Raw genomic sequence first — 14660 nt, 5'->3', positions numbered from 1 at the left:
TCACTACCTTTATTTCAGTTTTTGCACTACTTATCTCCATTTAACTATTTAATATACATATAAATGCTTCCCGTAATTCAGTTTTTTCCTATATTGATCATGTAAAGCATTGTACTGCTGCCGCAAAGTTATGGATTTCACGACATATGTCAGTGATATTAACCCAGATTCTGATTCTAGAGTGTTGTCAATTGTAGTTGAGTATTGATCTGAAGATTTTACCTTCTCCCTCTACACATACACACACCATTTTCCTTTAGCTGTATCTTTTTATGTCTAATAAAAATATTAAAAGAAAATGAAAAAAATCTCATTATATTTTAATGATTCTGTTATTTTCCGCCTGTGTATCTTGCAACGATAACCAAGAGATTAATCTTTATTTCCGGGAGGCATGGCGGCCTTGTGTAGAAGCTGCAAGTTCGTTCTTTCTTAATGAAATCTATTCCTGTGAGATCAAGATGAAACATATATTAAAAATGCTCAGAGATTTAATAAGAGCTACCGATTCTTGTCTGACACGCACTGAGCAGGACTTACATTTTAAATTACCAGCCTCCCGCCGCCCTGATTGGAGCACACGGCCGCCCACGGCAGGCGCTGTATGAACAGCTCGGGTGGGTCCGTGGAGTGTGAATGTTTAATCATTTCTTCTAATTTTTTTTCTCTTGTAAATAATATTTGTTTGATCAGTTGTTAGATTCCTAGGTTGGTGTTGGTCCCAATATGCAGGCATATACAGGCGGCGCTTAGACAGCTTCGATAGAGGCCCTGCCTGGCGTCTGTTGCATAGCTGCCGGAAAGCTGAGCGATAGGAGAGAGAGAGAGAGAAAAGGAGAAGGGGAGAAGGAATATGAAAGAGCGATAGAGTAGGTAGGGGCAGAAAAAAAGAGAGGGATAAAGCAGGTAACCGGGAAAGGAAAGTGAGGGAAATATAAATACAGGAAGAAAGAGAAGAGAAAGGAAAAAGAAAGTCCATAAGTAAACTACAAAGAGTGAGAGTTGAGATAGGAAAGCACAAAGATTGAGGGAAGAGTAGTAAATATAGCGTGGGGTAGAATCACAGTTGATAGGTGAAATAGCAGCATTTTAATGCAGGGGAAGAAAATAGATTGAAATAAAAGAAAGCAGAGAGAGATACTGAAGATATATACAGAAAGAGATTTAGGGAGGGCATAGGATAGAGGGAGATAAATAGGCTTAATGAGGGTTTGGAAGACAGAAGAAGGGAGATAGTGATAGCACTAAAGTAGCGAGAAGGAGGGAGAGACACAAGGTGGTTAATTTAGAAAGGAAAGTACAGGGTTTAGACTTGAAATGGATATGGAAGGAAAAGAAAAGTAATTATCTAAGGGAAAGACAGAATCTAGTGTGGTTTACCTGGTGAGTTGTGTTTGAATGTATCGTACCACTGGTACTGAGGAGGATTGAAAACTATTCAGGACCAACAAGGTTGGCTTATTTTGGGAGTGAGTGAGGTGGAGAAATAAACAGTTCTAACAATTGGTGTAGATTGAGAGAGGGTTATGAAGACAAGTTGAGAGGTACATCAATGGAACCTGCCAGACAAGTAGAACACTAACAGCAACTTCAGTGACATACATATATAGAAGAAACATAGTAATAGATAGACATATAAAAATAACACTGATTACAAGAAAACATTCTGAGATAAAGAACAGGATCAGGAAATTGTTAAAAGTAGATTCAAAAGACTGAGACAACTGAAGAGCTGAGATCTTGGGGTACATAGAATAGCAACATAAGGGCTATCAGAAAGTTTATGTGGTAGAGAAGGTGGAGATATTGACAGTAGGAACAGCCACAAAATGTGTGAGATCTTGAGTGTATCTTAAATAATATAGACAAACACAAAGAAAGGGGTGTCAGAAGAGAAAATTGATAAAAAATTAAGTGGAGTAAGTTTGTACAGGGACTGAAAGGAAAAATAATCAATGCTGAAATCCCTAGGAAATAACAGAGAGAGTCAGGCCATTAGAATTGTGGTTCTCACATGAAAAAGAACGGGAATGGTCTGGATCATGGAACAAAAATAAAAGTCTGCTAAAGAGACAGGTATAAGGAAACTGAGGCAGAACGTAGAAGAACAGAAACAGTCAAGGATTGGGTAAGGTTTACTTTATTTGTTGATACATGCTTGATATGTTCAATTTGTTGAGCCTAATATTGTGAATTTGGATTTTGAATTCAGTAATAAAGTGCAGCATCTGATTTTAGAATATGCTGTTGATAAGTTTCTGTAAGATTCAGAATGAAGACATTTGATTTGTGATTTCAGAAAAAGAGCTGTAACATAAAAGTATGATAAGAGAGTGGAAGATTTGGCAACGGTTGTGTACAGATTATTAAGATAAGCTAGGGATAGTACAGATGTACTGAACTTTGTAAAGTCTGCAGGGGTGGAAGTCAAACATTGAGACAACAGTCAGTGAACGAATCAGCTGGAAAAAGTGAAGACGAAACACTCAAGCCCGTGTCATTACTTGGACAACATGGCTGCAGAGAACAGTGCCCTACCTGAACTGAACCAGGACAAGTATGATGGGGATGAACACATCAAAATCATCTGTTTAGGAGACAGTGCTGTGGGTAAATCCAAGTAAGTAAACGTGTAACTGGCCACAGGGATTGGGTAATGGGCATCAACAATCTGGAGCTCATCACTGTAAAAGAGTCCAACTCTATTTCACCCTTCCCTATTTGAAAGGGCAGCTCTTTGCTGGGGCAGAGATCATGCTGCCTTTAACATCCCTGTCAAATATTTGGGCCCAGAAAGGATGGCTTTTTCACTTATGCAGTGCATCAAGTCAAGTTTAATCTGCTCTCAGCCATATACACATTTGGCCTTTCAGCTGAACTTGCTGGATTGTGATCAGGAGGGGAAGTCCTTGACATTTCCCCATCCTCTCCCAGAGCATGCTGCATCTGGCCAACTAACCAACCAACTTACTAATAGAGTCACAGAAAATTACAACACAAACAGGCCATTTGAGCCATCTAGTCTGTACCAAGCCATTTAAACAGCCTACTCTCATCTACCTGCACCCGGACCACAGTCTGACATACTCCTACCATCCATGTACCTTCTCTTAAACGTTGAAATTGAGCTGGCATACACCACTGCGCTAGCAGTTCATTCTATACTTTCACGGCCCTTTGAAGAAGTTTATCCTCATGTTTCCCTTTAACTTTTCACCTTTCACCCTTAATCCATGACCGCTGGTTGTAGTCTCACCCAGAAGAAGAAAGCCCTTAACTCCGAGTGGAGTCATAGGAACGCTATTGTGATGACGTTTTGTTTTTAGCAGTCTTTCTTGTTTTTACGAGGCTGAGTTGCTAGCTTGATGCTCAACCCAGCACGGATGGCAAGTGTGCAAGGGGGCCGGCTGGATTCGAACTCGGGAGCCTTCGCTCCGAAGTCCAGCACTGATGCCACTACCGCCACCAGCCAGTAGTCTCACCCAACATCAATAGAAAAAGCCTGCTTGCATTTATCTTATCGGTACCCTTCATAATTTTATGTACCTCTATTAAATCTTCCCTCAATCTTCCACAAGAAATAAAGTCCTAACCTATTCAATCTTTCCTTATGACTCAGGTCCTCCAATCTCAGTGTCATCTTTTAGATTTTCTCTGTACTCTTTCAGCCTTATATCTTTCTTGTAGATCTAAGCTGTGCATAATACTCCAAATTAGGCCTCACCATCATACAATTTTAGCACAACATCCCATCTCCGTGTACATTGATTTATAAAGGCCAATGTGCCAAAAGCTTTCTTTACTACTCTGTCTATCTGTGCCGCCACTTTCAGTGAATCATGGACCTTTCTTTCTAGATCCCTTTGTTGTACGGCGTTCTTCAATACCCTACCATTCACTGTGTAAGTCCTACCCTGTTTGGTCCTACTGAAGTGCAATACCTTGGACTTATTGCATTAAAATCGGTATGCTATTTTTCAGCCCAATTTTTCCAGCTGGTCCAGAACCAGTCTCAGTGACATCCTCGTAAATTTTCAATGTAAGCTCTGATAGTCTTCCTCGTCGTCCACTACACCCCAATTTTGCCAATCTTGGTGTCATCTGTAAATCTTCTGATCCAGTTCAGCACATTATCATCCAGTTCATTGATATAGATGACAAACATCAACAGATCCAGCATCGATCCCTGTGGCACCCTACTAGTCACAGGCCTTCAGTCAGGGAGGCAACCATCTACTACCACTCTCTGGCTTCTCCCAGAATTTTTGGGATGTGGGAAGAAATTGACATGGTCACAGGGAGAACCAGCAAACTCCACACAGATAACATTGGAGAGTCAGGATTGAATTCAAATTGTGCACTATTTGCATTAGCTACTGGGAACTGCTAATTGCAAGCCATTTTAGTTCTCCTCTCCTTCCAATTCCCATACCACTCTGCCTGCCCTCGGCCTCCTCCACTGATAGAGTGAAGGCAATGCTATCTAGAAGAACAGCACATTATATTTTGCATAGGTAGTCTACAAACTGGAGCACTTAATTCACCAATTTCTGCTCCCCCTCTGACCCTTTAGTAAGGAGCAGTATTGTGAAATTGGATTTGATGAATAAGCTGAATTGGATGTTGGAGGGAGAGCAGTCTGGACTACGAAGAAAGTGGGAAAGAAATTAAAACATCTAGAGTTAGTTTTTTTTTGAAAACTTCATCCTTGGTGTTGGTATTGAATGGGAGGATAGAACAAGAAAGCACGCTTGGCATTGTAATATCCTGGATGATCCTGGAGTGGTGAGCAATCATGTGAGATACAGCATTAATGCAGGGAAGCTAAATTTGGTGATTTACATCTTAGCTCATGCACAAGCTGCGCAGCAGCTCGTGATGTAAGGGAGCAAGGAAATGGATGTTCTGGGATAACAGCAAAAATAGAATGTGAACTTGGAAGGGACTGACAGTCAAAGATAAAGCTGAGAGTACCGTCAAGCACCTCATCCACTTCTGAAGTTCAAGGAGGCAATAGCAGACTGGTGCATTCAATCTTAAAAGCCAATTTCCCATCAGTTCAAATTGAACAGATTGGGATCAGAATCAGGTTTATTATCAATGACTTGCTTTCTTGTTCCATCCTCCCATTCAATACCAACAACAAGGAGGAAGTTTTCAAAAAAAACTATAGACATTTTAATTTCTTTCCCACTTACTTTGTTTTCCAGACTGCTCTCCCTCCAACATTCAATTCAGCTTATCCATCAAATCCAATTTCACAACACTGCAGAAATTGATGAATTAAATACTCAGGCCTTCAGTTTGTATATTACAGGAGTCTGATAGAACCCAGGAGAATATGTTGATCAATTCCTGAGGGAGCTGGATCGGTGAAGAATTGTCCATATTAATAGATTTTTGACACTTAAAGCAAATTTCTTGTCTCCGTATTCTGTGTAGATTTTCACTCTCCAGCTCTCAATATCTTTAGAGCTTCAACAGCTGAGTCAGATCTTCAATATCAGCAATGTTTCCACAGTAGGGCATTGATAATACAGTGAAATATGGAGTGGACATTCAGTTCCTTGATGCATGCACTAATTTCTTTCGATGATTTGTGTTCACAGGTTGGTGGAGAGATTCCTGATGGATGGATAGTATCCTTTGTGAGATCTACATGTGGATAAAATATTATTGGCCAAATACAGGAATCAAATTCTAATCCGCTGAGTTTATTAGCTCTGATTTGATTCCTCTTTTGTCATTTGTGTGTTCCTTCTCACTATATCTTGAAGGAGGAATGCCCTATGATTAGTACCCTCGTTGTCAAGTGCTGATTCATGCAGAAAATGTTTGTCTGTAGAAACTGCTACTTTAGTGATGAACAGTGCTGTGGTGACTTCTACTTAAGCTGCACACATTTTTTCTGAAGTATATTATGCCCACAATAGTTTAATATACTTCATACCTGTGTATTTACTTAATGTCTATCAACGTTTATTAATCAAGGAATTAAACCACTCAGCGAATTCTCAAGAAAGTTCTTTATCTTATCACCAAATGATCAAAGCTTGATACTTGCACACAAAGGCAAGTACTGAGACATAGAAACATAGAAAACATTGAAAACCTACAACACAATACAGGCCCTTCGGCCCACAATACTGTGCCGAACATGTACTTTAGAAATTACCTAGGGTTACCCATAGCCCTCTATTTTTTAAGCTCCATGTACCTGTCCGGGAGTCTCTTAAAAGACCCTATTGTATCCGCCTCCACCACGGTCACCCAAGTCAAGTCAAGTCACTTTTATTGTCATTTCGACCATAACTGCTGGTACCGTACATAGTAAAAACGAGACAATATTTTTCAGGACAATGGTGTTACATGACACAGTACAAAAACTAGACTGAACTATGTAAAAAACAACACAGGGGGGAAAAAAACACACAACAACTACGCTAGACTACAGACCTACCCAGGACTGCGTAAAGTGCACAAAACAGTGCAGGCATTACAATAAATAATAAACAGGACAATAGAGCAGGGTGTCAGTCCAGGCTCTGGGTATTGAGGAGTCTGATAGCTTGGGTGAAGGAACTGTTACATAGTCTGGTCGTGAGAGCCCAGTCCATGCACTCACTACTCTCTGCGTAAAAAAACTTACCCCTGACATACCCTCTGTACCTACTTCCAAGCACCTTAAAACTGTGCCCTCTCATGTTAGCCATTTCAGCCTTGGGAAAAAGCCAATGTCTATCCACACGATCAATGCCTCTTATCATCCTTATACATGAAAAATACACAAGACCATAAAAATCACTATACTATTTAACTCACATAATGTACAGGTGATAGTGTACAAATTACTTGATTTGCTTCCAGTTAATATGTGTTTAAATGCCACAATGGCAGTCAGAGAGTAACACACAAAATACTGAAAGAAATCAGCGGCCATGCAGCATCTATGGAGGGCAATAGACAGCCGACATTTCAGGTTAAGACCCTTCTTCAGGACTGGAAAAAAAAGGAGGGGAGATAACCAAGGTAAAAGGGTGGAGGTGTAAAAGAGTTGGCAGGTAATAGGTAAATGTGGGTGAGGGGAGGACGATGGCAGTGGGGAAGGGGGAATGGTGCAAGAAGCTGGGAGGTGATAGATGATAAAAGGGGTGAAAGAAGATGGAATCTGATAGGAGAGAACAGTCAAATATAGAATAAAGGGAAGGAGGTGAGCAGGGAACCGGAGGGAGGAATGTGCAAGTGATGAATAGGGCAGGGGATAAGAGAAGGGATACTGTGACAGATAGGATAAGGGGGATAAAAAGGGAAGATGGGAGTGGTCACTGGAGGTGGAGAAATTATTGCTCATGCCTGCTCCTTATTCATTAGTTTAAGAAATAATTAGAAGTAAAAGGAGTACTACTTCAGAGACTTAATTTATTGAATATGTGAAAAGTCCAAATTTTCTGCTAGTGCCCATTTAGAAAGGGAAAATTTCCTTACTTCTCGGCATATTAGTGATATCAATTCTACAGTGAAGTGGCTGAGTTACAATCTTCAAGTCCCCTAAAAAGCTACCAAATTGTATCAAAGCTACTGCTCAATAAGGTGGTCCTTCACCACCTTCTGAAAATTAGCAATGGATGATGCTGTTCCTATTCCAAAAATTAAACACAATATTTGGAAAATGATGACACCCAAGAGTCCAGTGTAATGTACTCACGATCCATGGGGATGTTTAGCTGTTAATGTAACTTATCCAAAGACTGTTGATCAAATGCTTGTTGATTAGCTATATGACAGTTGTCTAATTATGAAAACTGGGATAAATATAGCTATTTATAAATATGTATCGTGAATTCTGGCATATGTATTATGCCAGAAGTAATGTATTCTGGTTGCGTATATGGAACTGAATGCGTATTTTGCATCATTCTTCATAGTGGAAGATGTCTGAAGTATACTGGACAATCAAGAATGTCAGGGAAGTGAAGTATGTGCAGTGAAAATTATGACTGAAAAGGTGCTCAGGTAGCTTAATGGTCTGAGGGTGGATAAATCTCCTGGACGTGATGGAATGCACCCTTGGGTTCTGAAGGAAGTAGCTGGAGAGATTGCGGAGGCATTAACGATGATCTTTCAAAAATCGATAGATCCTGGCATTGTACCGGATGACTGGAAAATTACAAATGTTACTCCACTACTTAAGAAGGGTGAGTGGCAGCAGAAAGGAAACTATAGGCCTGTTAGCCTGACATCAGTGGTTGGAAAGTTGTTGGAATCGATTGTTAGGGATTAAATTACGTAGTATCTGGAGGCACATGACAAGATAGGCCAAAGCCAGCATAGTTTCCTGAAAGGAAAATCCTGCCTGACAAACCTACTGCAATTCTTTGAGGAAATTACAAGCAGGGTAGACAAAGAAGATGCAGTAGATGTGGTGTACTGGGATTATAACAAGGCCTTTGACAAGGTGCCACCAATAAGGCTGCTTAGCAAGATAGGAGCCCATGGAATTACGGGGACATTGCTAGCATGGGTGGAGCATTGGCGAACATAGAAACATAGAAAACCTACAGCACAATACAGGTTCTTCGGCCCACAAAGTTGTGCCGAACATGTCCCTACCTTAGAAATTGCTAGGCTTACCTATAGCCCTCTATTAAGCTCCATGTACCTATCCAAAAGTCTCTTAAAAGACCCTATCGTATCCGCCTCCACCACAGTTGCCGGCAGCCCATTCCATGCACTTCCTGCTCTGAGTAAAAAAACTTACCCCTGACATCTCCTCTGTATCTACTCCCCAGCACCTTAAACCTATGTCCTCTTGTGGCAACCATTTCAGCCCTGGGGAAAAAGCCTTTGACTATCCACACGATCAATGCCGCTCATCATTTTATACACCTCTATCAGGTCACCTCTCATCCTTCTTCGCTCCAAGGAGAAAAGGTTGAGTTCACTCAACCTGTTCTCATAAGGCATGCTCCCCAATCCAGGCAACATCCTTGTAAATCTCCTCTGCTTCCACATCTTTCCTATAGTGAGGCGACCAGAACTGAGCATGGTTTTCCAAGTAGGGTCTGACTGGGTTCCTATATAGCTGCAAAATTACCTCTCAGCTTCTAAATTCAATTCCACGATTGATGAGGGCCAATACAACATACGTCTTCTTAACCACTGAGCCAACCTGCGCAGCTGCTTTGAGCGTCCTATGGACTTGGACCCCAAGATCCCTCTGATCTTCCACACTGCCAAGAGTCTTACCATCAATACTATATTCTGCCATCATATTTGACCTACCAAAATGAACCACTTCATACTTATTTGGGTTGAACTCCGTCTGCCAGTTGTCAGCCCAGTTTTGCATCCTGTCAATGTCCCACTGTAACCTCTGACAGCCCTCCACACTATCCACAACACCTCCAACCTTTCTGTCATCAGCAAACTTACTAATCCATCCCTCCACTTCCTCATCCAGGTCATTTATAAAAATCACAAAGAGTAAGGGTCCCAGAACAGATCCCCGAGGCACTCCACTGGTGACCGACCCCCATACAGAATATGACCTTATTTGATAATTTCCACTTGGATCCCATGCCTCTTTACTTTCTCAATAAGCTCAATAAGGGCTACCTTGTCAAATGCCTTGCTGAAATCTACATACACTACATCTACTGCTCTACCAAGATCAATGTGTTTAGTCACATCCTCAAAAAATTCAATCAGGCTCGTAAGGCATGACCTGCCTTTTACAAAGCCATGCTATCTATTCCCAAACATATTATGCCTCTCCAAATGTACGTAGATCCTACCTCTCAGGATCTTCTCCATCAACTTACCAACCACTGAGGTAAGACTCACTGGTCTATAATTTCCTGGGCTATCTCCTCTCCCTTTTTTGAATAAAAGAATAACATCCGCAACCCTCCAATCCTCCAGAACCTCTTCCCGTCCCCATTGATGATGCAAAGTTCATCGCCAGAGGCTCAGCAATTTCCTCTGTTGCCTCCCACAGTAACCTGGGGTACATCTTGTCCGGTTCCGGCGATTTATCCAACTTGATGCTTTCCAAAAGCTCCAGCACATCCTCTTTCTTAATATCTACATGCTCAAGCTTTTCAGTCTGCTGCAAGTCATGACTACAATCACTAAGATCCTTTTCCATAGTGAATACTGAGTAAAGTATTCATTAAGTACCTTTGCTATTTCCTCTCGTTCCATACACACTTTCCCACTGTCACACTTGATAGGTCCTATTCTTTCATGTCTTATCCTCTTGCTCTTCACATACTTGTAAAATGCCTTGGGGTTTTCCTTAATTCTGCCCACCAAGGTCTTCTCATGGCCCCTTCTGGCTCTCCTAATTTCCTTCTCAAGCTGCTTCCTCGTAGCCTTATAATATTCTAGATCTCTAACATTATCTAGCTCTCTGAACCTTTTGTAAGCTTTTCTCTTCTTGACTAGATTTATTTACAGCCTTTGTACACTACGGTTCCTGTACCCTGCCATAAATTCCCTGTCTCATTGGAACATACCTATATAGAACTCTACTCAAATATTCCCTGAATATTTGCCACATTTCTTCCGTACTTTTTCCTGAGAACATCTGTTTCCAATTTAAGCCTCCAATTTCCTGCCTGATAGCTTCATAATTTCTCTTACTCCAATTAAACACCTTTCTAACTTGTCTATTTCTATCTCTCTCCATTGCTATTGTAAATGAGATAGAATTATGATCAAAATCTCCAAAATGCTCTCCCACTGAGAGTTCTGACACCTGACCAGGTTCATTTTCCAATACCAGATCAAGTATAGCCTCTCCTCTTGTAGGCTTATCTACGTCTTGTGTCAAGAAACCTTCCTGAACACACCTAACAAACTCCACCCCATCTAAGTCCCTTGCTCTAGGGAGATGCCAATTGATAGTTGGGAAATTAAAATCTCTCATCAGGACAACTCTGTTATTATTACACCTTTCCAGGATCTGTTTCCCTATCTGCTCCTCAATATCCCTGTTACTATTGGGCGACCTATAAAAAAACACCCAGTAAAGTTGTTGACTCCTTCCTGTTCCTAACCTCCACCCACAGAGACTCCGTAGACAATCCCTCTATGGCATCTTTTTCTGCAGCCATGACACTATCTCTGATTGACAGTGCCACGCCTCCACCTCTTTTCCCTCCCTCCCTGTCCTTTCTGAAACATCTAAAACCCGGCACTTGAAGTAACCATTCCTGTCCCTGAGCCATCCAGGTCTCTGTAATGGCCACCACATCATGTCTCCAAGTACTGATTCATGCTCTAAGCTCATCCACTTTGTTCACAACACTCCTTGCGTTAAAATAGACACTTCTCAAACCTTTGATCTGAGCGTGTTCCTTCTCTATCACCTGCCTATCCTCCCTCTTGCACTGTCTACAAGCTTTCTCTATTTGTGAGCTAACCTCCTCTTCCCCAGTCTCTTCAGTTCGGTTCCCACCACCCAACAATTCCAGTTTAAATTCTTCCCCAGTTGCCTTAGCAAACCTCCCCCCCCAGGATATTGGTCCCCCTGGGATTCAAGTGCAACCAGTCCTTTTTGTACAGGTCACACCTGCCCCAAAAGAGGTCTCAATGATTCAGAAGTCTGAATCCCTGCCCCCTGCTCCAATCCCTCAGCCACACATTTAACCTCCACCATAAAGGACTCCTCCCATTCTGCGCACGGACTGTTTGATCTGTTTCCGTCTGGTAGGCGCTTCAGATCCCTCCAGACTAAGACTAATAGGCACTGGAGAAGTTTTTTCCCTACTGCGGTCACTTTGCTGAACAGTTAACTGCCGGTTAACTGTCGGCTAACTATTACTTGGATTGCACTACCTGTATGTATAATCTATATTTTCATTTATATTTATCATTATTATTGTTATGAGCAGAGAGACAACATCTGCCGGAAGTAAATTCCTTGTATGTGCATAGGTACTTGGCGATTAAAGTCTGATTCTGATTCTGATTCTATTCCTCTTCTCACTGTCGTGTGGCACAGGCAGTAATCCTGAGATTACTACCTTTGCGGTCCTGCTTCTCAACTTGCTTCCTAAATCCCTGTAGTCTTTTTTTTCAGGACCTCTTCCCTTTTCCTACCTATGTCATTTGATACCACTATGTACCACGACCTCTGGCTGTTCTCCCTCCCACTGCAGGAGGGCACGGAGTGACCACTCCCCACTGAACATTGATGGCTCCTCAGTAGAGATCGTTAAGAGCACCAAATTTCTTGGTGTTCACCTGGCGGAGAATCTCACCTGGTCCCTCAACACCAGCTCCATAGCAAAGAAAGCCCAGCAGCGTCTACTTTCTGCGAAGGCTGAGAGAAGTCCATCTCCCACCCCCCATCCTCATCACATTCTACAAGGGTTGTATTGAGAGCATCCTGAGCAGCTGCATCACTGCCTGGTTCGGAAATTGCACCATCTCGGATCATGAGACCATTGGGGTCTTTCTTCCTGCCATCACGGACATTTACAATACACGCTGCATCTGCAAAGCAAACAGCATTATGAAGGACCCCATGCACTCCTCATTCAATCTCTTCTCCCTTCTGCTGTCTGGGAAAAGGCTCTGAAGCATTCGAGCTCTCACGACCAGACTATGTAACAGTTTCTTCCCCCAAACCTATCAGACTCCTCAATACCCAGAGCCTGGACTGACACTTTGCCCTATTGTCCTGTTTATTATTTATTGTAATGCCTGCACTGTTTTGTGCACTTTACGCAGTCCTGGGTAGGTCTGTAGTCTAGCGTAGTTGTGTGTTTTTTTTCCCTGTGTTGTTTTTTACGTAGTTCAGTCTAGTTTTTGTACTGTCATGTAACACCATGGTTCTTAAAAACGTTGTCTCATTTTTACTATGTACTGCACCAGCAGTTATGGTCGAAATGACAATAAAAGTGACTTGACTTGACTTGACTTGGACGTGATCTGAAACATCCCGGACCCTGGCACCTGGGAAGCAAACTACCATCCGAGTTTACTTCCTGTGTCCATAGAATCGCCTGTCTGATCCCCTAACTATAGAGTCTCCTTTCACTACTGCCTTCTTCTTCCTTTCCCTACCCTTCTGAGCCACAGGGCCAGACTCTGTGCCAGAGGCATGGCCACTGCCGCTTCCCCCAGGTAAGCTGTTCCCCCCCCCCCCCAACAGTATTCAAACAGGAGTATTTATTGTCAAGGGGTACAGTCACAGGGGTACTGTCTAGTACCTGACTCTTCCCCTTCCCCCTCCTGACTGTGACCCACCTGTCTCTCTCCCATGGCCCCAGTGTGACCACCTGCCTGTAACTCCTCTCTATCACCTCCTCGCTCTCCCTGACCAGGCGGAGATCATTGAGCCACATCTCCATTTCCCTAACTTGGTCCCTTAGGAGCTGCAGCTCGACACACCTGCTGTAGATATGGCTGTCTGGGAGGCTGGGAGACTCCAGGACCCTCACATCTGACACTGAGCACAGAAAACTGGCCTCACACACATACTACCTCCTTTCCGCAATTAACAAAGTTAAACCTACCTCGGATCGTCTCGTTACCCGCCTAAGCCCATTGCGCCAAAACCCTGTCACTCTGTTGCTTGCTGGATATGGTGATCTTTTTAAACCTTTCGTGTGCTGGTGGCACACTGGCTGATGGCACGCGCCTGTGCAGTCTCGCCTTTCTTTTCCTCGAGTAGTAAAAAATTCCCTTTGCTCCGAAAAATCAGACATTCACTCGCAGCCTTCTTGCTCTAATAGAAGGTTCTCAATCAGCCTTCTAGTCCACAGAAAACAGAGAGCGGGAATAAAGGGATCCTATTCTGGCTGGATGCCACTTACTAGTGGAGTTCCACAGTAGTCGGTGTTGGGACTGCTGTTTTTTACAATGTATGTCAATGATTTGGACTACGGTATTAATGGATTTATGGCTAAATTAGCCAATGATATAAGAACAGGTAGTGTTGAAGAAATGGAGAACCTGCAGAGAAACTTAAAATAGTTTAGGGGAATGGGCAAAAAAGTGGCAAATTAAATACAATGTTGGAAAGTGTATGGTCATGCACTTTGGTGGAAGAAATAAATGGGCAGACTATTATTCAGATGGGGAGAGAATTCAAAATGCAGAGATGCAAAGGGACTTGAGAGTCCTTGTGCCAGATACCCTAAATTGCATAAATTGGAAACGTTCTCAGGGAAATGCACGGAAGAAATGCGGCAAATGTTCAGGGGATATTTGCGTGGAGTTCTGCATAGGTACGTTCCAATGAGACGGAAAGGATGGTAGGGTACAGGAACCATGGTGTACAAAGGCTGTTGTAAATATAGTTAGGAAGAAGAGAAGAACTTATGAAAGGTTCAAAAAGCTAGGTAGTGATAGAGAGCTAGAAGATTATGAGGCTAGCTCAAGAAAGAAATTAGAATGCCTTGGTGGACAGGATTAAGGAAAACCCCAAGGCATTCTACAAGTATGTGAAGAGCAAGAGGATAAGGTGTGAGAGAATAGGACAAATCAAGTGTGACAATGAAAAAGTGTGTATGGAACCGGAGGAAATAGCAGAGGTACTTAATAAGTACCTTGCTTCAGTATTCACTATGAAAAAGGATCTTGGCGATTGTAAGGATGACTTACAGCGAACTGAAAAGCTTGAGCATGTAGATATTAAAGAGGATGTG

General features: G+C 42.3%; 1 protein-coding gene and 1 long non-coding RNA gene across 4 annotated transcripts in view; one reads left to right on the top strand and one right to left on the bottom strand.

Moving 5' to 3' along the window:
• Window positions 1-304: 304 nt before the first annotated feature.
• LOC140738898 (uncharacterized) lies at window positions 305-718 on the bottom strand. Its single transcript, XR_012101478.1, has 2 exons — window positions 541-718; window positions 305-448 (listed from the first exon to the last, which is right to left on the bottom strand). It is a non-coding gene; the product is annotated as an uncharacterized lncRNA (long non-coding RNA).
• A 15-nt stretch (window positions 719-733) lies between these two features.
• rabl2 (RAB, member of RAS oncogene family-like 2) overlaps window positions 734-14660 on the top strand; it is a 32933-nt gene continuing 19006 nt past the window's right edge. The window contains exons 1-3 of one of the 3 annotated variants that reach the window (XM_073066898.1): window positions 734-2128; window positions 2419-2620; window positions 5610-5639. In XM_073066898.1, the coding sequence (XP_072922999.1) occupies window positions 2514-2620; window positions 5610-5639 (137 nt within the window). In that variant the 5' untranslated portion in view covers window positions 734-2128; window positions 2419-2513. The other 2 variants (XM_073066896.1, XM_073066899.1) reach the window with 2 other exon arrangements.

This window comes from Hemitrygon akajei, chromosome 14, assembly GCF_048418815.1.
Source record: "Hemitrygon akajei chromosome 14, sHemAka1.3, whole genome shotgun sequence".
Taxonomy (NCBI): domain Eukaryota; kingdom Metazoa; phylum Chordata; class Chondrichthyes; order Myliobatiformes; family Dasyatidae; genus Hemitrygon; species Hemitrygon akajei.
Note: the sequence above shows the minus strand (reverse complement) of the source record. Positions and strands in the feature narration are given on the sequence as shown.